Source organism: Sarcophilus harrisii, chromosome 3 (genome assembly GCF_902635505.1).
Source record: "Sarcophilus harrisii chromosome 3, mSarHar1.11, whole genome shotgun sequence".
Lineage (NCBI taxonomy): Eukaryota > Metazoa > Chordata > Mammalia > Dasyuromorphia > Dasyuridae > Sarcophilus > Sarcophilus harrisii.
Window position 1 is genome coordinate 584,492,304 of NC_045428.1, and position 12,987 is coordinate 584,505,290.

Below are 12,987 nucleotides of genomic sequence, written 5' to 3' on the forward strand. Positions count from 1 at the left end.
TAATTTAGTTAAATCCTTTCATTTTACAGATGAGGAAACTGAGGGACAGGGAAGTGATTTGCCCAAAGTCACACTAATGAACGCAGTAGTATTAATAGCAGCAATAGTGGTTCATTATCTGAGAGGCAATACAACTTGCTGCCCATTTTCCAGAGCTAAGATCACATAAGAGTTTTCTTTAGGACTGTAAAAACTCCCTCTTTGCTTTCCACTTTTAATATAAAGTTTTCAGGAATCTCTACCACAGGCTTGAAGCAATAATCCCCAATAATTTTTTCAGTTCTTTGACCACTTGAAAGAAGAAGCTCCTCCAAGATACGATGTGGCAGGAACAGGCTGAGCTGGCCTCTGGCCTCTGGACTAGCTAGCCACATCTCCGCAGCTCTCTGACCTCCACTGTTTACCCCTGAACCCCAAAGTCCTGACATTTAGGCTCTGCTCAAGCCTTTTTCCCTTGCCTGATGGGCTGGATTCTCTATGACCAGAAAGATGTCCAAGGTATTCAGTCCCTTTGCTTTCCTTCCTATCCTGAACATTTAAAGTTCACTAGGGAGCTTTTTGTCCTGAGTTCTCCCCGTTATTCCAAGCCCTCCTGATATGGAAACTTAGCTGGTGAGCTTTCAAGCTATATTTTCTGCCCTAGAGCAAACAACAGGCCTGTGTTTTGAATCAATGTAATCATAAACTAGAACTGGGAGACCAGCAAAGTTGGTAGAATAGGAAAAAGAAGGCTAGCATAACTTTCCCCAGCAGCTTAGCACAATGCCCTGCACACAGTAAGTGCTTAACAAATGCATGTTGCCCTACTGACTAACTCTTTCCCACAACTATTCTAATAAAGACCTAGAAAAAACAATAAATTGGGATCGGGAAATCCAAGGGTAAATTGGGACAGCAGTTTAACTGAGGCAACTGAACCTTTTACTAGAATGGCAAACAGTTTTAGAGGGGAGCAAAACCCAAAGGAATAAAACTCTAGTCTCAGAAAGGAGCAGAATGAAGGAGGAGGCACAAAAGAGAGCTTAGATTCTTCTGAGTAGGGACCAGTGGGATTCTCTAAGGCCAGACAAAATGTGAAATCAAGGTCTTATTATATCAACAGACCTGAATCCTTGGACAGGATTCTTCATGCTAATTTAGTTCTTCCTCATTGTTTCACCAACACAATCTGTGCCCCTATAGTATGATAAAATGAGTCTAAGTTTTGAAATCAAGAAGCCTGGGCCAGAACCCTGGCTCTCCTACTTCCTTAAGTCACTTCTCTCTGGACCTCGGTTTCCTCATCTAGAAAATAAGGGATTTGAACTTCTTAATCTAATTCAACAATAAATATTTATCAAAAACACAGAGATGAAAATGAAAAGGTCTTGGCTGTCAAAAAGCTTATCTTCAACTGAAGGGATAACAGCTAACATTTATAGAGCCCTCTAAGACTTGCAAAGCATTTCACAAATTTTATCTCTTGATCCTCACAACCACCCCCAAGAGGCTGATGCTATTATTCTTCCCATTTGATGCATGAGGGAACTGAAAGGCAGAGATGTAATCAGGGTCACATTGCTAGTAAGTTTCTGAACCAAGACCTTTCTGACTTCAGATCCAGTGCTCCCTTCACTATGTCACAACCACAGATAAAGTATCTGCAGAGGTAATTTGAGGAGGGAGGGAGCCATGATGATTGGGAGGGACTGAATGAATTTTACCATCTCTCCCTTCAGACTCTAAATCTGATGATTCTATGATGTAACCACCTCTGGAGCTCACAAAATTCCTCCTTTGCAAAATATAGGATAAAACAACTACAGAAAGGAAATTCAGTTTTATATGCAATCCTGTTCTCTATTGTTCTTTGGGCATTAACAAGTATCTTTGCATTGATGATTACTAAATTCCAAATCAAAAAAAAAAACTTTAAAAAATTAAATGAAACAGAATGATGGGGCAGGACTAAATGACCTCTAAGATTCTTTCTATTTTCATGATCTTATGATGAGTCACTTCATTTCTTGAGCCCTCAGTTTTTTCATTGTAAAATGAGAGACTTGGAGTAGATTAATGGTAGAAAATTCAAATCAAAAGGGGGCCACTAAATCATGCATAAGGAGCCCCCTAAGTCTCATATTGACTTAGAAAACTGAAAATTAATATGCTACAGATTCTGCTGGCCATACTTGGGGACTCTTGTTGGATCAATGAGGGTCTGTGGATAACATGCTTAATATCCATGTTTAATATCTCTACAATTATTTTTAAAATGCTGTGATTCTAGCTCTGGGTCCATGTCTTAATACTTCCATTCCCATTGTATATATCTTGTATGCATAATTATTTATATATATCTCCTATCCATTCCTGTGGGCAGGAATTGGATTTTACTTTCTTTGGGTCCTCAGTATTTAGTAGAATGCCTGATCCTCCGTAAATGTGAAATAATTGCTTGCTGATGAACTGGCTAACTGAATCAGTAAATCTCCCAGGAAGTCATCTAATATCTAAATTCTCCCATTTTCTCCAATTTGTGTATGTGTGGGGATAGTCTCTGTTGGACTCTGATATTGCTTTCAGACTATAAGATTTTTGATGACATTGCTCCTTTTTTCCCCCTCCTACCAAGGAGAACCAATCTACCCACTTCTGCCTCTGTTTTATCAGTTTTCCCAAGAATAAAGAGTTAAGAACTGACAAGTACCTAGGCAGACCCAGGCACTCTTACAAACAGTCAGTGGTTCTAAGGTTCAACTTGATATAACAGTTGGGAATTACTTCCTGCTCTGGGCTCTAAGCTAGATCCCCTAAGCTTCCTTCCTACTTTCCCTCACCAGCAGCTCTCCCTTCCTCCCTATGCATGGCTGTCTGAATGATGGAGAAAAACATCCTGTCCTGGAGAAGAACGCCCACCCTATCAGGAAGACCATCTCCCACCTGGCCTTTCCCACACACACAGCCTTCAACGAGCTGGCTGGAACCCACATATCCTTTGCCAGAATAAAATTCATAGGATGAAACATTACCAAGTCCAATTACTCATCACACCCTCTGCATTACTCCCTAGTCCCACCCCCCAATCTTACAAAAAAAAAAAAACCCAACTCTGAAGCTAACCCCCCTTGGTTTCTCCAAAACCAAGGATTCTCTAGAAGACTGGCTTCTAATTTCCCCTTCTTCCCCCTCCCCTTCTCTTGCACCTCAGAAGTGGGTGCATTTCCGGGACAGGATCTGGTTCATTGGTTTGCAAAGCACATTGGGCTCCTTCAAGAGGAAGGCACTGGGGAGCTGTAAAATACCATCATGAGCAGCTTATTAATGGGGCAGATGGAAGGACGAGCCCGAGACTCCCTGCCCATCTGCTCTGCGATTTTCAGCTGCACATTTGAGACTTGCTTCCTGGGATGAGGGGAAGGAAAAGAGGGAGGGATCAACAGTTCAGACCAAATGGATAGATTGTCAGGTCAGGTGAGCTCCCGAAGAATTGGTGGGGGGGAACTTCTGTATTTATCTTCCCTAGCTCACACACTGAGCTCACTTTCTGAATGACACATGGTCACACCAAAGAAGCAGGGATGGTTCCAATTTGTTGGACTTTTTTCAAGGCCCCTGTTTGGATCCACTCCTAGAGTAATGTTTCCAGAAGCTCAAGAGTCCGCCTCCCTCAGAGAGGTCACCTGAAAAACATATGGGAAAGGATGGAACCCAACATCACTTGTGCCTACAGGAAGTTCCTCTCAGCTCTGCTTATGCAAATCACATTCATCCTTTAAGGCCTCACTCAAGAACCACCCTTTCCAGGAAGCTTTCCTTCCCTCTCCCCCAACTTTCACTGATTTCCCTTTCTTTTGAAGAGCTCTGGCTATTCCTGTCTGTCCCAACCAATCTTAGCAAATAATTCTAGCACCTAATTACAAATTATCTGGCAGTAGTAAGAATCTTTTTTTTTTTTTAATTTGAAAGAAAACATCTTTAAAGAACCTTCCAGGATGACATCTTCTCCGCCCCTCAGTGGACTTATCAGAGTCCTACATGAAATTCCATGAGTGAGCCACAGTTCTGAGGGACTTCAAAAGAAGACCAAACATCTCACTTCAACCTGAAGGGCTGGTAACCAAAGAAAAGTTTCTGGGGAAGGATAGTTAGAAAGATGAAGGCTTATGGGTAAAAGAGGTTGGAGCAGAGATTGGAGTTAGGAGTCATGTGAGTAGCTTTAGAGGAGGTCAGGAAAGAATGGAAGACCATCAAAGGGGGGGAACGGTGCATTCTGTTGTGAGGGGCAAAAGGGGGGGTGAGAAAATAAACAGGGGAAGCAGAGTGATCTGGGGGTGGGGAAAACAACAACTCTGCCTAAAGTTACCAGTTCCTGGTGTATCCTGGGCACAAAAAGGTAGCTGAATTACCAAGACACTGCTCAAATACAATAAGAATTTGGTTTTTGAACTTGGGAGACACTGACCTGTCACTCCCATCTCCTACTCCCTTCAATTTTTTTCTTCTTGCTTGGAGTCTGGTATCATTTCATATATCTCATCTCTCTAACTAAACAGTGCCCTCTGTGACTGCCCTGACCATCACAATACACATGTACAGAACTTAGCACCTAGCAAGATTAGGGTCCCAGTAGGTACTCTAGCTTCTGTTGGGCCTGATGAATAGCAGACTTGAGGGTCATGGCAGGAGTGAAGTAAAATTTGGCCATGAGGGATACAAGGGGCCACAGTATACTCAAGTCCTTGCTATATTGAAGGGATTTATAAGGAGGACATTAATCTAACACCACCACTGGAGGATTCTCCATTCAGAGTTATTCTAATAAAATTAGAGCCCAAATCTGATCCAGTTGCACTTTTTTTCTTTGCTAAGGCAATTGAGGTTAAGTGACTTGCCCAGGGTCACACAGTTAGGAAGTGTTAAGTGTCTGATGTCAGATTTGAACTCAGATTCTCCTGACTTCAGGGCTGAGGCTCTGTCCACTGTACCATCTACCTGCCCCCAGTTGCACTTTTCATGATTAAGATTTGTTTACAAACTTTATGCCTCATAAACACTATCTCATTTGATCTTCACAACAACCCTGGGAGGTAGGTGCTATTATTACTCTTATTTTGTATCTAGGGAAACTGAGGGAAACAATGGTTAAATGACTTTTTCATGGTCACCCACCAATAATCAGTCTGAAGTAGGAACAGATTCAGGGAATCTTGGGGACATTAAGAGGACATCTAAGCCTGCTTCCTTCCCAAACTGGCCTCCTGTACTTAATCCATTTCCAACAGGAAGTACCAGTGTATCCTTTGTGTCACAAACCCCAATTCTCTTCTCTAGACTCTTAGTCTCCCCCCTTCAGATATCAGCTGCCTATATCAGATATCTCCTACCAGAGGAGAAACAAAACCAACCTTATTCATCTGGGGATGTCAGAGATTCAGCAGATCCCCTCCTAGAATGATTCATAAAGAACTTTAAGACCATAATGCTTAACTCAAAGCCTGTACTTGTAATGACTGAACGTCAGGTATTGTGACTTCCTGGCAAGAAGTAAGTTTGGATCAGGGAAACCTTAGATTCTCTCAAATTATATAAATCCTTAACCAGGAGCCCTTTACTCGTCTCTGCTGCTGGGTGAGTTTGTGTGAGTCAATTCCCCTACCTAGGACTCACTTTTATAATGAAAGGATTAGATTTAGGAAATATTACCATCTCTCACAACACTCACTTCTTTGAGTATTTACCAACACTCACAATACTCCTAACCTTTGATTTTAAGTATTTGCTCAGCTTCAGGAAAGGAGTAGTGCTGTCTGTGGTGCTGACCAGTCTACACCCGGGATCGTGGAATCAAAGACAACACGTAAACCCTTCATTTTACAGATGTAAAAAATAGAGGCCCAGACAGATTAAATCAACTTGCCCATTTCATAGAGGAAGTAAGTATCACAAGGAAAATTTGAACCCAGGTCCTCTGCTCTAGGCTCTTTTGATTCTACGATTCTACTTTATATCAGACATCTCAAATCATCTGAGTCTACAGAGCAATGTGTAAAGAAATTTCTGACATTGACAGAACACTTGTTCCTGTTCTTAAGTGTTCACTTCTGTTTCCTTTGCAATTACTTGTATTATCTCATCCACTAGAGTGTATACTCCATATGGCCAAGGACTGAATCTTATTCATCTTTGTATCTTGGAACAGGACCAGTACATCATAAAAGGTCAAGATATTTATGGAGAAAAGAAGAAAGGAAGGAAGAAAGGAAGGAAGAAAAGAAGGAAGGAAGGAAGGAAGGAGGGAAGGAAGGAAGGAAAGAAAGGAGGGAAGAAAGGAAGAAAGGAAGGGAGGGAGGGAGGGAAGGAAGGGAGGGAGGGAAAGAAGGAAGGAAGGAAGCAGGGAAAGGAGTGAGGGGAAAATAGGATGAGGAAGGGAAGAATGGAGAGAAAAATAGAGGGAGGGAGAAAGAGAAGGAAGGAGGAAGGAATGAAGAAAGGGAGAAAGGGAGAAAAGGCAGGAAAAGGAGAGAGGGGGGAAAGAGAAAGAAAGAAAGAAAGAAAAGAGAGAAGGAAGGAAGGATAGGAGGAAGGAAGGGAAGGATGAAGGAAGGGAAATTCAGGATGCCTCATTTTTGTCACCTCTCTATTTCTCAGATTCTCTGATAATCAAACCTAGCATCTAAAAAGCAGACAGATAAAGGGGAATAAGGAGAAAAGATAAATGGCACATTTCTCCACTTATTCAGGGAAAACTTGAATTTCTCCTTGAGTCTGGTAGCCAAGACTTCTTTGGATCCATTGTAAATTATCTGGACATAATCATTTAATTTTGACCTACAGAACCCAAAGGAGACTCAATCACTGTATAAGGGATAAGGCACCCAGGTCTCTAAGAAGAATATAACCTTTGTAACCCCTTACAAGCCAGAAAGTTTCTCATTGGCCCTGAGAGGTAGAGAAAGCGGAGGTCTATCATAAATGACATAAGTCCCAGAATTCATAGAAATTGACAGGTTTATAGGAATTGATATGGAATGAAAAGCAAAACCAGAAGAATAATATACAGAATGACTGCAAGAATGTAAATAGAAAAAGCGCTAAGGGGAATGCAATCTGACCAACACCTAATCAACTAAGAGGGCTCCTGGAGAACATAAAACAGACCTTGCTCCTCTGGGTAGCTATTCAGATAATGACAAAGGTAGAATGGAGCACATGTTTTTAGATGCCATCACAGGACCAATTGGTTTTACTGAACTATTTTCCTATTTACAAAACAGGATTCAATTCTGGGAGAAGAGGTATAACCAGAAATGCCAGTGTGATTTTAAAACAAAAGGCACCAATAAGGGGCAGCTAGGTGGATAGAGCACCAGCCCTGAAGTCAGGAGGACCTGAGTTCAAATCTGGTCTCAGACACTTAACACTTCCTAGCTGTGTGACTCTGGGCAAGTCACTTAACCCCAATTGCCTTAGCAAAACAAACAAACAAACAAAAGGCATCAATAAAACTTAATTAAAAAATAATAGACCCTCAAGGAAATCCAGATTGCATAATAATATTAGTGGTTAACATTTCTGTAGTGTTAGGTGCTGACAAATTCAGTTCTTTTCTGTCATGTCAACCTCTGTGAGATTTTCTTGGCAAGATTTTGGAGTGCTTTGCCATTTCCTTCTCCAGCTTATTTTATAGGTGAGGAAACTGAAGCCATTGGGGTTAAATGACTTGCCCAGGATCACACAGCTAGTAAATATTACTGGCATTTAGCACAGTACTTAGAACATAGTAGGCACTTAATAAATGACTATTCACTTGCTGTGTCTAGGGGAAAGCTTGCTTAATATACAGGAAGGTTGGTTTTGAACTCATGAAGACAAGTCTTCCTCACTCCAGACCTGGCACTTTAACCACTGCACCACCCAGTTGCCTTAAAGCAACTGTATAAGAAATTACAAATTTCCTTCATCATCCTCATTTTACAGATAAGGAGGCTGAGATTCAGAGACGTGAAATCATTTAGCCGAACCCCAAAACTAAGAAGTTCCAGAGCCAGTGTGCCTATCCAGGCTTTCTAGTTCTCTTTCCAACATACCACATGATCCGAGAGACCTGGAGCATTTTCTCAGCCTCCTTTCTCTCGCAAACCTCTGCCCCCTCAGTCTACCACCAGTTCGGAAAGCAAGGAAAGGTCCATTAGTAGAAAACAGCTCAAGTGAGTGAGGGAGAAGACTTGAGAAGTCAAATCATGGACTCTGGTAACTTTTTCCCAAGGATGAGCAGTGTAACTGAGGCAGGACTAGCAGAAGGGAACATTAAGCCTCTAATCTGCCTAGACCCCAATGCTTTATCAGCTTTGCTGACTACAGGGAAAAGTGAGCAAGAGTGTTTTTTAGCCCAGAAGAGGTACAAAGTGTAAAATAGCCGTAATATGGATAGTAATAGAGGGAGCAAAGGAGGAAGACTGCCATGCCATGTCTGGAATCTTTTCCCCCACTGAAGGTAAAAGATTGTTCTGCTCTGTCCCTTTTTAGGGCAGGAGACACACTTACCCAGCATCCCTGGGGAGACTAACTTGGGAGAGAGGGAAGGACACACACATATAGAGTGTGTGTGTGGGGGAGAGAGAGAAAGAGACAGAGACAGAGAGAAAGAGAGAAAAACACACATACACACACAGAGAGACACACACACTCAGACAGACACAGAGACAGAGACATTGAGAGAGAGACACACACAGAGAAAGACAAGAGACAGAGAGAGACATTGAGAGTGAAAGAGAGAAAAACACACACAGAGACAGAGACACACACAGAGAGACATAGAGACAGAGACATTGAAAGAGAGAAAAAGAGACACACAGAGAGAGACAGAGACAGAGAGACACACAGAGAGAGACAGAGACAGAGAGAGGCAAAGAGAGAGAGACAGAGACATAGAGAGACAGAGAGACATTGAGAAAGAGAAAAAACACACAGAGAGACACAGAGACAGAGACATTGAGAGAGAGATACACACACAGAGAGGCAGAGACAGAGACAGACATTGAGAGAGAAAGAGAGAAAAACACACATGGAAAGAGAGACAGAGAGAGAGAGAGAGAGAGAGACTTGTTGTCTCAGATAGTTCACAGCCCTTTACTTTATTAAGACCTGAGACAGACCAATGTTATCACCCCCAAATCTTTCACTTGCTGTTTCCTGCCTAAATTGGGGGGCTAAGCCCCATCTCCAGAAGGCAGCCAGCCCCTGCAACTGGCTGGCGATTTGGACAAGAGAATGAGGGTGACTCTGATATTCTTCAGGTCCATTCCCTCCTGCTCCTGCCTGCCCTGAGAACCTTGCCCATGCTCTCACATCCCATATACCACCACATACCAACTGGCCCAAACTAGCTGTGGCTCTGGGTGCCTTTGCCGAGTCCGTGCCCCGTCTGTTTGTCCTCTTCTCGCTGAGGAGCTCAGCATGGGAATGAAGAAGAGAGAGGAGGACGTGTCGTTACTGGCCTCTTGCCCAGCATGGGCTGCCAGCGCCTGACATCCAGCAGCCCCTTCCTTCTTACCTTGGTCAGGACTGAGCCCATCCTGGGTCTCCGGCCCCTCCATCCCGAGCTGCAGTGAGGCACCGGGGAGCCCGCGATCATTCAGCTCGCCATCCCCGGAGCCGGGGCACCGGCTTCATTCTCACAGCCCTGGGAGGAAGTTCCCTGGGATAGAGGCTCCCCCCTCTTTCCCGCAGAGCTGGAGCCCGGGTCTCCGGGGCTGTGGCCACCTACTCATGTTGCTTCCAGGTAAAGCAGGGGCCCGGGGGGCAGCCAGCTCTCAGCAGCCCTGCTCCTCACCCAGCGAGGCACCGGGCCGAGTTCCGAGCCGGAGCCACAAGTCGTCCTGCTATTAACTCCTTGCTCCCCGCTCCTCCTTCCAGTCTCCCTCCTCCCCTCCGTCCCTCTCTGGCCACCTGGAAGAGGCAGGGTGAGGAGATAAACAATAACAAGCAGGTAACTGGCTGTCAGTGGCCCACTGGGACACGCTCCATTCAGGAGGCAGCTGCCAACAATTCCCCTCCTTGCCGGAGGGAAGGCAATTCATTTAAAGAAAAAAGCACTTTAACACCTCCTCCATTCTAGTTCTGCTCAGGAGCCCGCAGCTGCTGCCATCTGCTACTATTTGAATCCCAGCTCTGATACTTCCTAGCAGTATGACTTTGGGCAAGTCATATTACCTCCTCTGAGTCTTCATTTCCTCATCTGTAAAATGGGAAGCATCTTTCACCACTACCCCCTCCAGAGCTGCCAGGAGGACAGAGCTTTGGCCCCTTCTTCCATTGTTAAGTAAAAATTCAGAGAAACCTTAGACATTCTCAGGAAAAATGAAAAGCTATTTCCTCACCATGTGTTCTGCCTTTCTAATGGCAGGGACCATGTCTTTTCCATCCATCATGTCCCCTTCCTACTTACTACTCATGGGCACAAAGTAGGCCTTGGAGTAATAATAATAATAAAATATTAATAAGCCTTGGTGACTAAGCTATAATTTGATCCAACAAACTCGTGGTAAAGGTCCTACTATGTGCTAGGAATTGACAATTAATTCCCAATAGCATGCAAGTTTGTTAGGACAGGGATAGTTTCCCTTTTGCTTTTATATCATCATTTTGCCTCATACATATAGTGCCTGATACCCAGCAGGTACTCAATGAAAATGTTTATTTAAATGAAAACAAAGCTAGACATTATAGAGTAAGCTCCCAAATCATGATGGGAACTTTCCTAGAATTAAAAATAAAAAAACTGGGAGGGGTCCCTTAATTTCCAGTCCCTTCATTTCACAGATGAAGCAACTGAGAACCTTCATTTATATGGGTTAAAGCCTTCTCAATTCTCTCCAGGGGAAGGAAGATGGGATTTCCAGGTTGCCAGCAGAAACGGAAAAGGGCTTCAAGAAGAGTGACATACGTGTCACCATCTCCTGCTCTATCTCCAGAGTTAATTCCCTCCCTGGCTTGAGTCTGTAATTTCAAATTCATCTCAGGGGCTTGTTTTCATTTAACTTAATGCAGCCAGCATCAGAGGGAAATAACATTTTCTAGAGCCACAAAAGAGATTTCTGTTCTCAGAGTGATGTTTTGAAAGATGTCATTTTCCCTAGTGCTCCCATTTAGTGTCTGCTACAGGAGAGGATGGGAGAAGGCAGCTTGAAAAATATATAATGATAACATCAGCATAGTGACTTCTGCCCATTAAGCCCAAGCACAATCAAACTTCAGAGATGTGAAAAAATAACCTATCCTGTTCTTCTGGACCTCTCTGATAGCCAGCCCTGTCTGAATATAGAACCTGCAGTCTATAGCAGGTTCAGATCACTGCTACCCCAAAGATTTAGTACCTCCCCCTCGTTGGAGATCTCCAAGTACAGGCTGGATGACCACTTGTTGGGGATGTTGGAGGGGGGAATTCTGTTCTATGTATGAAGTTGTGTATGGCTTCTGAAGTGCCATTGAATCCTGATGTGCTGAAACTCCAATGCTGCTGCTCCTCCCTTTTAGACCCAGGGTCCCAGCTGTCAGACTCCCTTAAAAGAGACGTCTTTGTCCCTGATAAAAAAAAAATCTTTCATTTATTCATTTTTCACTTTCTGACTCGCTTGGTCATTCATTCATGGACTTACTTGTGCATTCATCAATCATTCACTCATTAACCATTCATTAACTCAACATTAATCATTTTTTCATTCATTTTGCATTCATTCATTCACTCACTCATGCATTCATTCATGGGGCTTACTTACGTACTTAATAATCCATTAGTCAATCATTAATTTCACTAATTCATCCATTCATCCATATGATTACTTGTGTGCTCACTAATCCTTCCTTAATAATCCATTCATTTATTCATTCCTTCACTTACAAACTCACTGATTCACTCACTCATGCTCTCTGTCTTTAATGCTTCCATTTCTTCATTCATTAACTCTGAGACTTGATCTTTGACACATCAAAATGTAAGTATCTTACACTATTTAAAGTAAGGCTTCCTAACCTGAGATCCACAAACACTTTGGGTCCATGGATAGATTTCAGGGTGAACTGGCTAGGGAAAAATCACATTTTTGTTTTCACTAATCTGTGGTTTCCTATGTGATCCTATGCATTTTATTCTACACCTATAAGAACATTATTCTGAGTATTCTGAGCAAAGTTCTCAGGGCAGAAGAATATCCCAGTTTTTTTTATTTTTAATTCTAGGAAATATTCTGAGTATTACCCGACTGTCATGGGGATCCAGAACACAACAAAAGGGTAAGAACCTCTGCCCTAAAATGCTTTATAAATATGAGTTATCATTATTATTATTATTATTTAATCTATTAATTTATTCATTCACTCATTAATTAATTTATTCACTCCCCAAGTTATCTACTCCTCCTAAAGATCTTTATTAAGTATCTACTAGTGCCCAGACTTGTGCTGTTCTGTGAGCAATGCAGGAAAAGTAGAAAGCATGCTCTTTTTCTAACGAAGCAAGAGTCTTATTAAGGGAAAAAAAATATTAAGACAATTCTGAGATACCACTGCATGCCTCTCAGATTGACCAAGGTAACAGGAAAAGATAATGATAAATGTTGAAGGGGATGTGGGGAAACTGGGACATTAAACATTGTGGATGGAGTTGTGAACTAATCCAACTTCTGGAGAACAATATGGAATTATGCCCAAAGGGCTATCAGACTGTACTTATCCTTTAATCCATCAGTCTCTCTACTGGGCCTGTATCCTAAAGAGATCATAAAAAAGGGAAAAGGACCCACATGTGTAAAAATGTTTGTAGCAGCCATTTTTGTAGTGGCAAGGAACTGGAAACTGAGTGGAATAAGTTATGGTATATGAATGTAATAGAATATTATTGTTCTATAAGAAACGATCAACAGGCTGACTTCAGAAAAGCCTGGACAAAGTTACATGAACTGATGCTAAGTGAAGTGAGAAGAATCAAAAGAACATTGTATATAGCAA

General features: G+C 42.5%; 1 protein-coding gene across 7 annotated transcripts in view; it reads right to left on the reverse strand.

Annotated features, from left to right (window-relative positions):
* Positions 1 to 12,987, reverse strand: part of PLCH2 (phospholipase C eta 2) — a 334,059-nt gene that overhangs the window by 149,775 nt on the left and 171,297 nt on the right. Inside the window, exon 1 of one of the 7 annotated variants that reach the window (XM_031962995.1) lies at positions 9,536 to 10,043. The exons of the other annotated variants lie outside the window; for them this stretch is intronic. Coding sequence (XP_031818855.1) covers positions 9,536 to 9,578 — 43 coding nt within the window. The 5' untranslated portion in view covers positions 9,579 to 10,043. Of the gene's footprint in view, positions 1 to 9,535; positions 10,044 to 12,987 lie in introns of those variants that run through there. 7 annotated transcript variants of the gene reach the window in all.